The sequence below is a fragment of the Wolffia australiana genome, chromosome 14 (assembly GCF_029677425.1).
Source record: "Wolffia australiana isolate 7733 chromosome 14, ASM2967742v1".
NCBI classification, from domain to species: Eukaryota; Viridiplantae; Streptophyta; class Magnoliopsida; order Alismatales; family Araceae; genus Wolffia; species Wolffia australiana.
Genome location: NC_135848.1, coordinates 4,437,111 through 4,452,969, shown reverse-complemented (window position 1 = coordinate 4,452,969; position 15,859 = coordinate 4,437,111). Strand labels below are relative to the sequence as shown.

The window sequence follows — 15,859 nt, the reverse complement described above, 5'->3', positions numbered from 1 at the left end:
GATAGAAAGAGAGAAGATATAGAAGATAGAGAGATAGAAAGAGAGAAGATATAGAAGATAGAGAGAGAGGGATAGAACGATAAAAGATATGGAAGAGAGAGAGGGATAGAAAGATAGAAGATATAGAAGATAGAGAGAGAGGGATAGAACGATAGAAGATATGGAAGAGAGAGAGGGATAGATAATTAGAAGATATGGAGGAGAGAGATGGATAGAAAGATAGAAGATATAGAAGAGAGAGGGATAGAAAGCGAAAGAAGATAGAGAGAGAAGGATAGAAAGAGAGAAGAGAGAAGATAGAGGAAGAGGAGTAGAAAGAGAGAAGAGAGAAGATAGAGAAAGCGATAGAAAGAGAGAAGAGAGAGAAGATAGAGAGGGATAGAAAGAGAGAAGAGAGAAGATAGAGAGAAGAGAGAAGATGGAGAAGATAGAGAAGATAGAGAGAAGAGAGAGCAGATAGAGAAGATAGAGAGAGGGGTAGAAAGAGAGAAGAGAGAGAAGATATAGAGAAATAGAAGGGGAGAAGATAGAGAGAGATAGAAAGGAAGAAGATAGAGAGAGGTATAAAGAGATAGATGAAGAGAGAGAGATAGAAAGAGAGAGAGAGAGAGTAATAGCTCCAAGTTGAAGACAGAAGAATGGAATTATACACAAAACGGAGAGATAGAGAAAAAGACGATACTCCCAGTTAGAGAGAGAGATGACTTAGCAATAACTCAAGTAAGAGAGAGAAAGAGTGGGGGTTAGAGAGAGGGGACAAGTAATAGAATAGAAGTGGAAGAAAAAGTGGCACTGTACTGGTAAAGAGTGGCAGCAAATAAGCTGGACAAGCTAGAAACCCGATTATGAGGGCTCCACCAGAGGATTAAATAAGAAACATCCGCCACGTCACCTCTCATCTCAGCCGTCCAAAATTCAGATACAAGTCCCATAGACAACAGTCCACAAACGCTTACCCTTAATCCCTCTTTTACCCCTCTTCTCCAATATTATTACAATTCTGCCATTTCCGATCCTGGCCCACCGATCTGACGGCCAGGACTTGTCGCCATCGCTTTCTCTCTCTAAAACTTTCTCTCTCTAGACGTTTCTCTCTCTAGAAATTTCCTCCGATTTGCCTGATTTGGTTCGATAGGGGGTTCTGAGCCGTACGATCTTGCGACAGACTGATCGTGATGGGGAAATCGAGGCCGTTGAATCAGTGTAACCTGGCAGAGACGTGACGTGGTCGTCCGTATCTCTGTTGACTTAGAATCTATGGATCTGTGCCTTTCTTAATAACGCCGGGATAATTTTATATTGTAGATATGCCATTGCTTTTAAGTCCCTCCGAATCTGCGAGGCGTGGTCTTCTCCCCTATAAAACGTTATCTTCCGATGCCCATTGCATTTCTCTCCCTTTCTCTCTCTTTCTCTTTCTCTTTCTATCTCTTCCTTTCTCTCTCTTGGGGGGGACAATACTATCACCTGGGTCGGTCCGCCCCAGGGTTTTCTGATTTGCTGGCACGCCATAACGGGAGAGTCTCTTCTCTCTCTAACTTTCTCTCTCTGTGTCTCTCTCTCTCTCTCTCTTCGAGCCCATGCGCCGCGGGCTCCTCGCCGCCGCCGTCGCGCTCCTCTTCTTCGTCGCCGCCCCCGGTAAGATCTCTTCTCTTCTCTCTCTAAACTCTCTCTTCGTACCTCTCTCTCTAGCTCGTCAACGCCCGGGACAAGCGGAAGATTAACGCTCTTTCTCTCTCTATTTCTCTCTTCGTCTCTCGTTACTTCGCCTCTGGCTCAGTCGATGTTTTCCTCTTTCTCTCTCTAGTTCTCTTCATCTCTCGTTCCTTCTCCTCTGGCTAACTCGAAGGTTTCCTCTCTCCTTCGCTCTCTAGTTCTCTTCTTCTCTCATCATTTGCCTCTGGTTAAGTTGACGATTTCCTCTCTCTCTCTCTCTCTTTCCCTCCGTCTCTCACTACTCCGCTGCCACCACTGGAAAACCGAAGATTGCCTCCATCTCTCTCTAACATTCTCTAAATTTCTCGCCACTTCTCCAGTGCCCTGTGTATGCTAAAGACTCTCTCTCTCTCTTTTTCGCCACCGGTTCGGTGAGCCTACAATTTTCTCTCTCCCCCTCTCTCTCTCTCTCAATCTCTCTCTTCTTGCGACCTCCCGCCTCCCTGGGCAAGCCTAATATATGTCTCATTCTCTCTAATTCCCTCTCTCTCTCTTTCTCTCTTCTATTCCCTTCTTGCGACTTCCGGGGGAAGTCTAACATCTCTCTCTCTCTCTCTCTCTCTCTCTCTCTCTCTCTCTCTCTCTCTCTTCTCTTCCCTTCTTGCGAGCTCCTGTGGCGATTCTAACATATTTCTTTTTTTTTCTCTCTCTCTCTCTTCTCTTCCCTCCTTGCAAGTTGCAACTTGCAACCTCCTGGGGGAGTCTAATATACCTATCATTCTCTCTGTAATTCCCTGGGGCAAGTCTAACGTATCTCTTATTCTCTCCCGGGCCATGTCTCTTATTCTCTCTCTCTCTCTCTCTCTCTCTCTCTCTCTCTCTCTCTCTCTCTCTCTCTCTCTCTTCCCTTCTTGCGACCTCCCCGACCAACTTGGCCAAGTCTCATACATCTCTCATTCTCTCTCTCTCTCTCTCTCCCTTCTTGTGACCTCCCCGGCCAAGTCTCATATATCTCTTATTCGCCTCTCTCTACTCTTTCTTTCTCTCTCTCTCTACTCTCTCTCTCTCTCTTCTCTTCATGCGTCTCTCTCTACTTTCTCTCTCTCTTCTCTTCTTGCGTCTCTCTCTACTCTCTCTCTCTTCTCTTCTTGCATCTCTCTCTTCTCTTCTTGCGTCTCTCTCTCTAGTCTCTACTCTTTCTTTCTCTCTCTCTTTCTCTTCTTGCGTCTCTCTCTACTTTCTCTCTCTCTTCTCTTCTTGCGTCTCTCTCTTCTCTCTCTCTCTTCTCTTCTTGCGTCTCTCTCTCTAGTCTCTACTCTTTCTTTCTCTCTCTCTCTCTCTCTCTCTCTCTCTCTCTCTTTTCTTGCGACCTCCCGGGGCAAGTCTAATATAACTCGCCTTCTCTCTCTACTTCTCTCTCATCCGGCGTGTTTGGAGTTGCAGGCGGAGGACTGGCAAGAAACTTGGAGGAGGGGAGGGTGCGGGCCGGCCCGGCCCCGTCGGAGGAGCGGCGGCGCCTGGCCGGCCCGGGCTCCGCGCCGCCGACGTGCCGCAGCCGGTGCGGCCGGTGCGCGCCCTGCCGAGCCGTGCACCTCTCGGTCCAGCCCGGCGCGAGCCAACCCCTCGAATACTACCCCGAAGCCTGGCGTTGCAAGTGCGGTACAAAGCTCTTCATGCCCTGACCCTCGCTGCCCTCTCTTAGAGAGAGAAAGATCTCTAGAGTGAGAGAAAGCGTAGAGCGAGAAACACTGGTCGGCGACGGTATATCTCTCTCAAGCTTGCGCCATGGGTTGAAGGCGTTCTAGAGAGAGAGATCCTGCCGGGGAACGATATCTTGCCCGAGCTTGTGTAAATGGGTGGCGTAATTCTTCTAGAGAGGGAGAGGGGGGGTATGTGTGTGTGTTTCTATGTGTGATGATCATCTGCGGAACTCATTGATAGGACGACGGTGTAATTAATTGTCTGCCGCAAGAGAGGTTTTGTAATCGGCTTAGAGAATTTGGTTTTCTTATTCAAAATTTTTTCTGTTTCACTTGATCTCTCTCTCTAACATGAGCTCTCTAACCGAGGATTGTCCTTCCTCTCTCTCTCTCTATATCAATCTTGAAAAAACATAGCATGTGCTCGCTCTAGCATGAGAATTTGGTTTTTTTTTTACTGTTTCACTTGATCTCTCTCTCTAACATCAGCTCTAGCCGAGTCTCGTCCTTTCTCTCTCTCTATCTCAATCTTGAAAAACGATAGCATGAGCTTTCTCTAGCATGAGAATTTGATTTTCTTATTCATTTTTTTTCTGTTTCACTTGATCTCTCTCTCTAACATCAGCTCTAACCGAGTCTCGTCCTTCCTCTCTCTCTCTATCTCAATCTTGAAAAACGATAGCATGAACTCTCTCTAGCACGGGAATTAGGTTTTCTTATTCAATTTTTTTTCTGTTTCACTCAATCTCTCTCTCTAATATCAGCTCTAACCGAGTCTTGTCCTTCCTCTCTCTCTATCTCAATCATGAAAAACGATAGCGGGAGTTAATAAGTATCCTTATCTCTCTCTCTATATCACTGTAATGAACTTCTTCGACATGATATGTCAGCTCTATCTCTGGCTTAGGTTCGATTTCAAACTGTTGATAAGAACTTCTCTATCTATCTCTCTAGACATGGATTCTTCATGTCTCTCTCCTCGAGCGATTCCTGCCGAAGCTGACGAGACTATCCAGTCTCCCGGACCAGATAGATTTCCCCATTCCTCTCTAAACCTGAAGAAAGCGAAGTCTCAGTGATGGAAAACGAACCGAACTAGCAAGTTGGGTCACTCTCTCTCTCTCTCTCTCTCTCTCTCTTTCTCTCTCTACCACCTGCCGACAAGATCAAGTGAGGAGCTTGACCGCAGGCCAAGGCTTTTGCCAAGACTAGAAACTCAACAGAGTCCCCTCTGTCGATCTCTCTCTACGCCTGGGGTTCTTAATGTAGCTCTTTCTCTCTCTTCCTCTCTTGTTTCTCTATCTTCTAAGGGAAGAGAGAGAATAACGTGCACCCGGGGGAACACTGTGGGGCGCTGCAGCCGAAGTTGACTGCACGTTGCCTGGTCGCATCCTTCCCTCTTTTTTTTTTAATTTCTCCTCTGCGGTGTCCTCCAGTTCCTATTCCCTAGGGTTGCTCTTCTCTCTCTCTCTCTCTCACTCATTGTCTGCCTCTTTCTCCAACTCACTTTCTCTCTCTCACTCTCTCATTCACTCAATCTCTCTATCTCTCGCTCTCTCTCTCTCATGCACTCACGCTCTCTCAATCTCTCTCACTCTATCTCCTTTTCTCCCATTCACTCACTCAATCTCTCTCTCTCTCTCTCATTCACTCACTGAGTCTTTTTCTCTCCCTCTCTCTCTCTCATTCACTCACTCAGTTTTTCTCTCTCCCACTCTCTCTCATTCACTCTCTCTCATGCACTCACCTAATTTCTCTCTCTTTCTCATTCACTCACTCAATCTCTCACTCTCTCGCTCTCTCTCATGCACTCACTCAACCTCTCTCATTCACTCACTCAATCTCTCACTCTCTCTCATGCACACACTCAATCTCTCTCTCATTCTATCACTCTCACTCATGCACTCACTCAACCTCTCTCATGCACTCACTTAACCTCTGTCATTCACTCACTCAATCTCTCACTCTCTCTCATGCACACACTCAATCTCTCTCTCATTCTCTCACTCAACCTCTCTCATTCACTCACTCAATCTCTCACTCTCTCTCATGCACACACTCAATCTCTCTCTCATTCTCTCACTCTCTCTCATGCACTCACTCAATCTCTCTCTCTCTCTCATTCACTCACTCAATCTTTCTCTATCTCTCTCTCATGCTTTCACTCACTCAATCTTTCTCTCGCTCTATCTCTCATACTTTCACTCACTCAATCTGTCTCTCTATCTCTCATGCTTTCACTCACTCAATCTTTCTCTCTCTTTCATTCACTCTCTCTCTCTCTCTCTCTCTCTCTCTCTCTCTCTTACGCTAATGTCTCCACGATCTCTTTGGACTGTGCTTGTATATCTCTGGACGTGATAGCGTTCTGACTCTCTCTGAGGCTTCATTTTTTTATACTCTCTAAAGCTTCAAATAGTGTTTGCCCAACCAATATCCGTCTGTCATCCAGTATCGGAAAACCGATATCCGATATCCGATATCCGTGAAAAAATGGGACGGTGTCGAATATCGGATATCGGTCGATATCCGTCTAGAAGGGGTTAGACGGATATCGGTATCGGATATCGGGGGTGAGGACGAATACGGAATCGAATATCGGTTTTCCGATATACGGATTTCGGAGACGGATACCGGATGCCGGATATCGGTTTTCGATATCCGGATATCGGAACCGGTATCCGGATATCGGAACCGATTTCAACCGATAAAAATAAACTATGTTTTACATTCCACTTGTTAGTTTTAATCGCGTTTTATGGTTTTTGATTTATGATCAATGCCCATTAATATGTAGTGTGCAATTTTTTTTTTCTTCCATATGGGATAACATAGTTAATGTAAACTCTGAATCCCATTATCCAACACGGAAGATAATAGAAAATTTTCTCTGTATAAATTAAATGAGGCCGATAAATTATTTAATATTAAAATAATGTTTATAACTATTATTGCTATATTTTAAGAGCGTTATATATATAATATTTAATTAATAAGTACACCATCCAATAAATAGAAACAAAAATTTCTAAATCTTTCCATAGTAGTTGAGATGTATGACCAAATAGAAAGCTCTACCGGTTCACCCGTGCCCACGTTATCTATGCGAGATGCGGGATATCCAATAAATAAATATATTTTTATTATAATTTGATGCGGATATCGGTTTTCTATATCCGCATCCGATATCAGATATCGTCATCTGCCCCGTTGAGACAGAGACGGATGCCGACATCGAGACGGATGTCGGTATCGGATATCGGCACTGTAGCAACCGATATCCGATACCGATATACGGTATCCGGATATGGAAAAAAATGGATACCGGAAAATGGCTTTCCGGTATCCGCTACAGCATCCGTCCCGATACCGGCATCCGGTACCGGTATCGGGACGGGCGAACCCTAGCGTCAAATATAGGCTCGGATAGATTACTCTTTCCAATATTCATCCTCTTTCCAAATTCTTAATTGTGTTGTCATCGTTTTCTCTCAGCTCTCTTCTCTATTATTTTCTTTCTCGCTCTAGCATGTCATGTCTCTCTTCTTCCTCTCTCTATTTTTTTGCTGCCCTTTATGTTTTTCTGTGCCTCCAACTTTCTATTCTCTTCTCAAAACTTATATGGATATTAATTTCGCTTTTAATGAAATCCTTGTTATATTTTTACGATTATGTTTTCTTTTCACAATATCATTTTTTTAAAAACTAAGTATTATGCAACAAAGTCAAAGTAATGACCTAAATTAAAAACTCTATCTATTTTTTTGAATTCAGAAAAAGGCAAAGCAAATACTTAATTTAAAACATTTAAATTACCAATTTTTTTTTCCATACCATATGTATTATGCATTATTTGTGTTTGATGTACGCCGTTAATTAAGTCTTTTATGATGGGAGAATCATGAAAATATCACCTTCATTGATTTTTATCCTGAACATGATCCAACTTTATATATTATCTATATTGAAATTATGATTACGAGGGAAATAGTGATAACTTTATATATTACCTAATTAGGTCTTTTAGGATGGAGTAATCATGAAAATATTATTTCACTTATTTTTGTTCAGAACAGGAGCCAAAATTTCATCTTATTTTGTTTGAAACTCCAATTACAAAGACGATAATGATAATGGAATATATAATGTAAAAAATTAAAATGACTGATTTTTTTTGCCCCTAGCAGACAGATTATGAATCATAAGTGTTCGATTTATGTAGCTGATAAGTTCTTTTACGATGGAAGAATCATGAAAACATTATCTCATGATTTTTATCCTGAAGATGAGCCAAATGTGTACCTCATTTTGATAGAAATTTCAATTTCAAATGCCAATAATCAAAATATGACATTTTTTATTAAATGATTACCCTTCTGAAACAAAAAACTTGAAATAGACAGACAAACCCGATTAAACCATTATATACAAAACAGCCCAAAATAAAGGACTCAAATCCAATATCATCAAACCAAGGGTTATGATCTCTTATTTGAACAATTGAACTTTGTGGAACCTTCTTCCACCTTCGTCCAGTCGTCTTCTTCATACCCACGGAAGAGCGGAAGAGAGAGAGATCGAGCGATCTAGAGAGAGAAAGAAGAGATTGAGAGAGAAATAAGAGAGAGATATGAGGAAATGGGGCTGGCAAGATCTCGAGCAAGGGGAGGCGTCGACGCTCCTCTATCCAACCATGCTTGAGAATCCGGAACTGCGATGGTCGTTTATTCGAAAAGTTTATTCAATTCTAAGCATTCAACTGTTCCTCACCGTCGTCATCGCCGCTGTCGTCGTTTCCGTCCGCGAAATCTCTTATTTTCTGGTCTCTTCTGGCCTTGGCTTGGCGGTTTACATCCTGATAATCATAACTCCGTTCGTCGGTGAGTTACGGTTTCATTTTTCACGTTTTTTGATTGATTTCTTCCATGATTTTGCTCTTTTTTCCTGATTGGGGGAATGGGTCGACGGGAATTTTCAGTTATTTGCCTGCTCCGCTTGTACTATCAACGGCATCCTTTGAATATCTTTCTCCTCGCAATTTTCACCATTGCGATCAGCGCTGCCGTTGGATTAACTTGCGCCTTTACCAGTGGTAAGGAAAGATTTTCTGAGTTTCTCACTTCTTCTTTTACTCAAAGTAATATTTTATAAATCCTCGCCCTATCTTGATCTTTACCGATCATGCGCTGGCTGTATAGGATTTCTATCCTTGATATGTAGGAGGGGTAAAAATAGAGCTTTTCTGTTCTTCATGAAACCATTATGGAATCTTGCCACCATTCGATTAAATTTATCTTATCCATCAATTGTTATCATGACTTGCCCGATCCTTTAGAAGTATTGTTCTTGTTTGCATGATTATATTTGCGTTTGATTTTAAAATTTTTATTTCATCCACTCGGCCTCAACCCTCAACTTAGTAGTGAATAAGCCAGCTAGTTGGAAACTCGATTTATAGTCATTAACGAGCGCGCAATACTCACGTTAACTTGAATCCCAGCTTTTCTTTGAGGAAAATGCGTCAATAGCGTTTCGATTTTAAAATTCTTATCCATCAATTGTTATCATGATTTGGCCGATCCTTTAGAATTATTGTTCTTGTTTACTTTATAATTTTTGCGTTTTAATTTTAAAATGTTTATTTCATTCAATCGGCCTCAACTGGAAACTCGATTTATAGTCATTAGCGAGCGCGCAATGCCCACGTCAATTTCAATCCCAGCTTTTCTTTGAGGAAAATGCGTCAATGGCTCAAGCACTGAAAATTAGACTGGAAGATCTAATTTTCAGATCTTATATTGAGTTCTTATATTTCCAGATCTGAAACCAACCTCCGGGGGATTAACTAAATCAATTCCTGTCATCCTGTTCACTGATTATTTTTTAAGACAAGAAGAGCAGCTGTCTTGATTTAAAAAAAAAAATTATCCAATTCAAAAAAATTCTGATGAAACTGTCTTGATTTCTCAAACTTATACATGGATTGGGAAGATTGGAGCGGACAAAACATGAACACGTTTGGATTTTCCTGTAGAGCTCTTCACAAGGTTCCAATTATTTCATGTGGAGATAATGTCAATTCCAGAATACTTTTCCAATCCCCAGAGTAATCATTCCACTGCCTACTATTTCTTGGGTCCACCCTGGAATTGGAAAATTATTCTGGAATTGACATTATCTCCACATGAAATAATTGGAACCTTGTGAAGAGCTCTACAGGGAAATCCAAACATGTTCATGTTTTGTCCGCCCCAATCTTCCCAATCCATGTATAAGTTTGAGAAATCAAGACAGTTTCATCAGAATCTTTTTGAATTGGATAATTTTTTTTTTAAAATCAAGACAGCTGCTCTTCTTGTCTTAAAAAATAATCAGTGAACAGGATGACAGGAATTGATTTAGTTAATCCCTCGGAGGTTGGTTTCAGATCTGGAAATATAAGAACTCGATATAAGATCTGAAAACTAGATCTTCCAGTCTAATTTTCAGTGCTTGAGCCATTGACGCATTTTCCTCAAAGAAAAGCTGGGATTGAAATTGACGTGGGCATTGTGCGCTCGCTATTGACTATAAATCGAACTTATACATGGATTGGGAAGATTGGGGCGGACAAAACATGAACATGTTTGGATTTCCGGGTAGAGCTCTTCACAAGGTTCCAATTATTTCATGTGGAGATAATGTCAATTCCAGAATAATTTTCCAATTCCAGGGTGGACCCAAGAAATAGTAGGCAGTGGAATGATTACTCTGGGGATTGGAAAAGTATTCTGGAATTGACATTATCTCCACATGAAATAACTTACACGTCCAGCCGCCTGTCTTTACGGATTGAGATCACATGTATACTAATATTTTAGTTCAATTTCCCCATTTTTTCTTGCTCCCTTGCACCCTATTTTCCAATTTTTTCAATGAAATAGAAAATTCCGTGTTGAAACAGGGAAGGTGATCCTGGAAGCAGCCATTTTGACTCTGGTAGTGGTCGTAAGCCTCACACTGTACACCTTCTGGGCAGCCAAGAGAGGGCAAGACTTCAGCTTTCTCGGACCCTTCCTCTTTGGTGCTCTCCTCGTCCTCCTCGTCTTCGGGTTCATCCAGGTGCGTTGACTCTTTCCCTTATCCTCATTTAAAGTCCACATGGCAGGTTGACTTATTATAATTGTTGACCAGGTCTTCTTCCCTCTGGGCAAGATCTCCACCATGATCTATGGGGCACTGGCTGCCATCATTTTCAGCGGTTACATCATCTACGATACCGACGAGCTCATCAAGCGACACACTTACGACGAGTACATCTTGGCCTCCGCCGCGCTTTACCTGGACATAGTCAACTTATTTCTCTCTCTCCTCACCCTCAGATCCTCTGAGAACTAAACATGTATCTTCTTTGTGGGTTCTTACTCTCATCTATTAAAGGTCTCCACTGATGTATACTGTTGATAACACTATCTGTGAAGGGTGTGAAGCTAATCAGGTAGCAGTCTCTTTGTAATTCCAATACATAATCTCAATTGGATAGAGGTGGACAATTCAAGAGGGAGATGAGGGAGAGAGTTCCAGTGATAGGGAGGAGAATGGGAGGGGTCAGGAAGAGGCCAAATGGAGGAGGTAGGGATTGACCAGAGAGAAGACGATGACGAGGATCGTAGAGGGGATAAGGGACATAAAATGTGATAAGCCAAAAAATGCACATAAATATGTCGTTGATTTTGGATTTAGACTTATACAATAAAATTTATAATTTCCCTTAATCACTAAATATGGAATATAGAGCAAGGGGTCGAACCATAGGGAGGCAGCAAGTGAAAATTTTATCCAATTTCAATGAATTAATTCAAATATGAATAAATTCTGCAATCAATAATCTTAATTATGCTTAATAATATTCTTTAATTAATCAAAATTAAGTATGACTTAATTTTGATTTTAAATATTTCGGTCAGAACATTCAAGATAAGAATATTTTAATTTTAAGATCAGATTAATTCAGATTATTAATTTCCCAATTATTATAAAATTTTAAAACAATTTTTATGAATTAAAATTGGGAATTAAATAATCAAGAAAGGGATTTTTAAATTGGACTTCAAGATGGATGATTTTTTTATTCAAATTTTATTTTTAGGTTTTTTATATATTGAATTAAATTCCTAAAAAATAAAAATAGAAATCTACAGAGAGAAACTAGACAAATTAACCTAGAGAGAAAAAGTGAAGAATTTGGGGAAAAGGTGAAGTCCGACCCTAAATAAATATTGAATGATGCAGAAATGTTATAAATTGATTTATAATTAAGGATTAAAAATCAGATCTTGAATCATAATCAAAATGAAGTGCTAATTTCATTCAAAACAAACTTCTAGGGCATGTACATTTCGGCCATGCCTTGGCATTTTAGAATCGTTCAAGAAGATGATTGAAATACAAATCAGAGACTTACAAATTTGAGTTCAGAAGCAAGATCTGTCGACTTCAAGAGCCCGTCATGTGTCCTTCCTGGCCAATTGTTTGGGGAGAGCCTCCAAAAGTGAATTTCGCCATTTCTAGACCTCTATTTAAAGATCCAACCATCTAGATTGTAGTGGGAGAAAGGACGAACCTACCCTCAAAATTTCAGCCCAATCGGACATCTAGATCTCAAGATATCAATGTTTTAGTGAGGGTAAATCTAGGCCATTGGATCATTTTATTTTCTAAAAAAACCAATTTTTCTGATTGACTGAGCATTTTTTCTCGTTTTCCGCCTTATCGAATCACGTGTCGACACTTCGTTGTCTGTGTCGGCCGCCCGCAATGATTGGAGAACAATCATTCTCTTTAAATGGCCAGGAAAAAGCCACGTCGCCCTGAAATAAATAAAAAAACAAAAGACTCTCTCTCTCTCTCTCTTTTAATATATATTTGAAATCGTACAGCCGCATTATTTGACCCACGTGCGCCGTTGATAGCCGCAATTTTGACTTGTTTTTTTAATAAAAAGGGAGGTGAGCTTACCGCTTAAAATTTTTTATTGATTTACGGCGTTGATTTCTGCGTGTACGCGGAAAATCGACGCCGTAAAGCGTCGATCCCTAACAGGAATATCGGTTAGCGCGTGCATGGCAAGCACTAACGATTATATAAAAAAATTTCGTCGCCTTGCCTGCCACATTGATTATTTATGATCTATGATTGGTTCGTTATGGCATCACAATTTGCGATGCCATAATGAACCAATAACGCCCATTCTCTCTCTCTCTCTCTCTCTATTCTTATTTAAATAAATACATCCATTTATTCGCCTGAATTTTGGGTGAATGACGTGGATGCCATTTGGTAAATATTTAAATATATTATAAATGCCAAATAAATTAAATAAGTGTTATTTAAATATGTAAAAATCATTTCTTGGCTATATAATGATCAAAAGATTATATAAAAATATGGAAAAAATCCAGAAAAATTTGAATAGCCCTTACCAACCTTTAGCCAAATATTTAAGGCCCTGCAAAAAATATTTCTTTACTGAAATGAGGTTAAATTCCATGTAAAAAATGATAAAAAATCAGAAATAATAGTAAAATGAAAGGGTAAGTGATTTATCTTTATTTTAATATGATAACATGCAAATATAGTCATTAAAACACTTAAATATAATGTAAAATTAATTATTATATTATGTTACTTTGCAAGTTATCAAAATGACACAACCATAACTTTCAATCTACCTTGCTAATGGGAGGGCTGTGCTATTTATAGGAAATATGGGAAGGGAGAGACAGATAGTCCTTATGGCGGAAAGTTGAGACTGGGCTAGAAGGGTCGTACCACATGGATCTTTTCAGATGCAAAGAGAGATGTGATCGAGGAGCGACTGTACATGCATGAACATTAACCTTTGTGGCCAGATACCTCAATGGATTTCTTGAGATGTCCCACAAAGTTTTAACAAGAAGATATGGCAATTTTTTATATTATTTTGGCAGCAAAATAAGCATGAAATCTTTGGTTCCTTGGAAATAGAACACGACTATCTTTGTAATGCCATCCCTCCACAAACAGTAACTTGATAGTTATACCTTTTACATGTGCCCCTAGAGACATTTTCCCTCTTGGTAACTCTAACAAATGATTTTAATCTAAACGGTTAAAATGAACAAAGCCAATACAAAAAAAACAAGAAGAAATAAAATATAATTATAATTGTTTTATTAATGGCATATGAAAAGCCAAATCCTAGGGAAATAAGTTTGATTGAAAAGTATTTTCATGTATAAATGAGTTATGTAAAAGATGTTCAATAGTCATATGAATAAACATTTATTGTTTTGAGGTTTATATCACTCCAAGCTTGACATCGATAATATACCTTTGTTGGAACAAAAAACAAAGCGGGCGCGTTGAGATGGCGCGCGGCGATTGGTGACGATTCACGGACGGTCGAGAATGGCAGCTGTGTGGCTCTTTCGGCGGCGATGGGTTTATGGGAATGGCAGGGCGGAGAAGACAACGATGGCAATGGAGATGGACGTCGGAGGTTCAAGAGGCGTTCCAAGATTCACGTTCTTGAAAACCTTCTTGAATTGTAGTTATCAAGAACTGGGTTTCTTGCGAAGAAACAAGACTATGAACAAGAGTGGACGAGGGGCTCCACGTTGATCCTGATGTGGAGAAATTGCCACGTTTTCCACGATGTACAGCGATGTCGAAATTCTAAAGGGCTATCTTCTAGGCTAAGGCTAAAGAAAGAAACAACACGATACTTGGATTTTCTCAATCAGTCTTGTCGGTCCTTTTGCATGCCGTCCTTATATAGGGCTTGGGGCATGCCAATTGGGCGTAACTGGAGAGAACCGTCTCGGGATGAGCAGTTCTCCCCCAAGCAACGAGAAAGAAAATACGGAAGTTCTGAGAGGATGGGGCCTACAATACGACGGGCCCAGTCCAAGACATAACAGAAATTACATCATTAAATAAAATAAAATAAAATGATGATTGGCAGCTTCTCTTTAAGCTGGATACTTGAACGTTGCGTCGCAGGTGTCGGCTTGTGCTGCTCGGTGCATTTTTCGGCGTCGCTCCGTCTTGGTGGCGAGATGGTCCCCTGTCATTGTGAGACCTGATGGAAATGATTGGTCAAGGAGATTAGATGAGGCATCATGGGTGTACAAAGCTTCATGCAAGACATCCTTAGGTATGTATCCTTTTAGATTAATCTTTGGTAAAACATACTATCTACTAGCAGACTTGGAGCATAAGACCTGTTAGGCTATAAAGAAGTTAATTTTTCATTAGATGATGTAGGATGAAAATTGAATGCTTCAACTCCATGGATTACAAGACATCCAAAATGAAGCATTTGGGAATTCAACTATTCACAAAAGCCAAAATGAAGGCCTTTCATAACAAAAACATAAGGAGAAGAATTTTTTTCAAAATAAAAAAACTTTGGCTTTTTAACACAAGACATAATGTATTTCTAGGAAAATTAAAGTCTAGATGGGATGGGCCTTTTATTATTTCTTAATTCTTTGAATGTGGATCTGTGAAACTGAAAGGGTTGAAGTACTATAGTCCTGGATGCAGTGATGAGTGACTTGTATTATGCCCCACTTCAGCTCAAACTTTTATAAGATGACCCTACTTATGTGTCTTGATTACCCTACTAGCTGAATCTTATGCTGGAAAAGGGATATGCATTTTTATAAATTTCTAAATCACATAATCACAATTATTTGAGCCACCTAAAAATATCCTTGCAAGCTCTATGTTACCTTCACCCATTTTGTCTACCTTACCTTACACCATTTCACCCACTTGTTGCTCTACCCTTTAGGGATCTATTTCTCTCCCATCATCTCCACAACTTGTGATATGCTTTACTCCCAAGTTCTTTCTTTTCTTCCCCTTCGTGATATCAGACTTTTTTGATATCGTTTCCTTGTGGGAACCATATTTGATTGTCATATACATCTTCTTGATCTATTTCTTCTCTTTTCTTACAAGGATGGGATTATTTTTATGAATACCGATTTATTTTTTAAAACTTCCATTTATGTGTTGTTCACCCTTATACAAAGTGCCTATAAACGTTGATAAATACTTCACTTTATAAATAAAATCCCCCTGGGTGGCATCCAGGGCACGGATGGATCAGTCTACGGGCACAACCCCAAGGTTGGCCGTACCCGGCACCGTGTTTTTTGCTAAAAAAAACCCTATACAGAGTGAAAATAATTAAAAGAATAAAAAAATAAAAAACAGAAAAAAGGAAAATTAAAACATGTATAAAATGAAAACATAAAATAGAAATGGGGTTTCCTTTTTTGGAAGCAAATTTTGTTATGTGTTGATCATTTCTTTATCATCTCGTCGTTAGGTGAACACATGTCTAGATTTCCGACCATCCTCATCTTTGTCTACATCCTCTGTTGTATTCTGCTCATTCATCTATTCTTGGGCGTAAGCTATCTAAGTATCATGTACCTATCCTTACATCATCTTTAAACCATCCATTGTTC

General features: G+C 40.1%; 2 protein-coding genes across 2 annotated transcripts; both read left to right on the top strand.

The window, feature by feature from the left end:
• The first annotated feature begins 1,189 nt into the window (after nucleotides 1-1,189).
• Nucleotides 1,190-3,688, top strand: LOC144712432 (EPIDERMAL PATTERNING FACTOR-like protein 5). The gene is made up of 2 exons (XM_078586698.1): nucleotides 1,190-1,638; nucleotides 3,100-3,688. The coding sequence occupies exons 1-2, from the start codon at nucleotides 1,581-1,583 to the stop codon at nucleotides 3,336-3,338; spliced, it is 297 nt and encodes a 98-aa protein (XP_078442824.1). The 5' UTR covers nucleotides 1,190-1,580; the 3' UTR covers nucleotides 3,339-3,688.
• A 4,202-nt stretch (nucleotides 3,689-7,890) lies between these two features.
• LOC144712361 (protein LIFEGUARD 2-like) lies at nucleotides 7,891-10,857 on the top strand. Its single transcript, XM_078586618.1, has 4 exons — nucleotides 7,891-8,236; nucleotides 8,335-8,448; nucleotides 10,300-10,457; nucleotides 10,530-10,857. The coding sequence occupies exons 1-4, from the start codon at nucleotides 7,987-7,989 to the stop codon at nucleotides 10,731-10,733; spliced, it is 726 nt and encodes a 241-aa protein (XP_078442744.1). The 5' UTR covers nucleotides 7,891-7,986; the 3' UTR covers nucleotides 10,734-10,857.
• The last annotated feature ends 5,002 nt before the right edge of the window (nucleotides 10,858-15,859 follow it).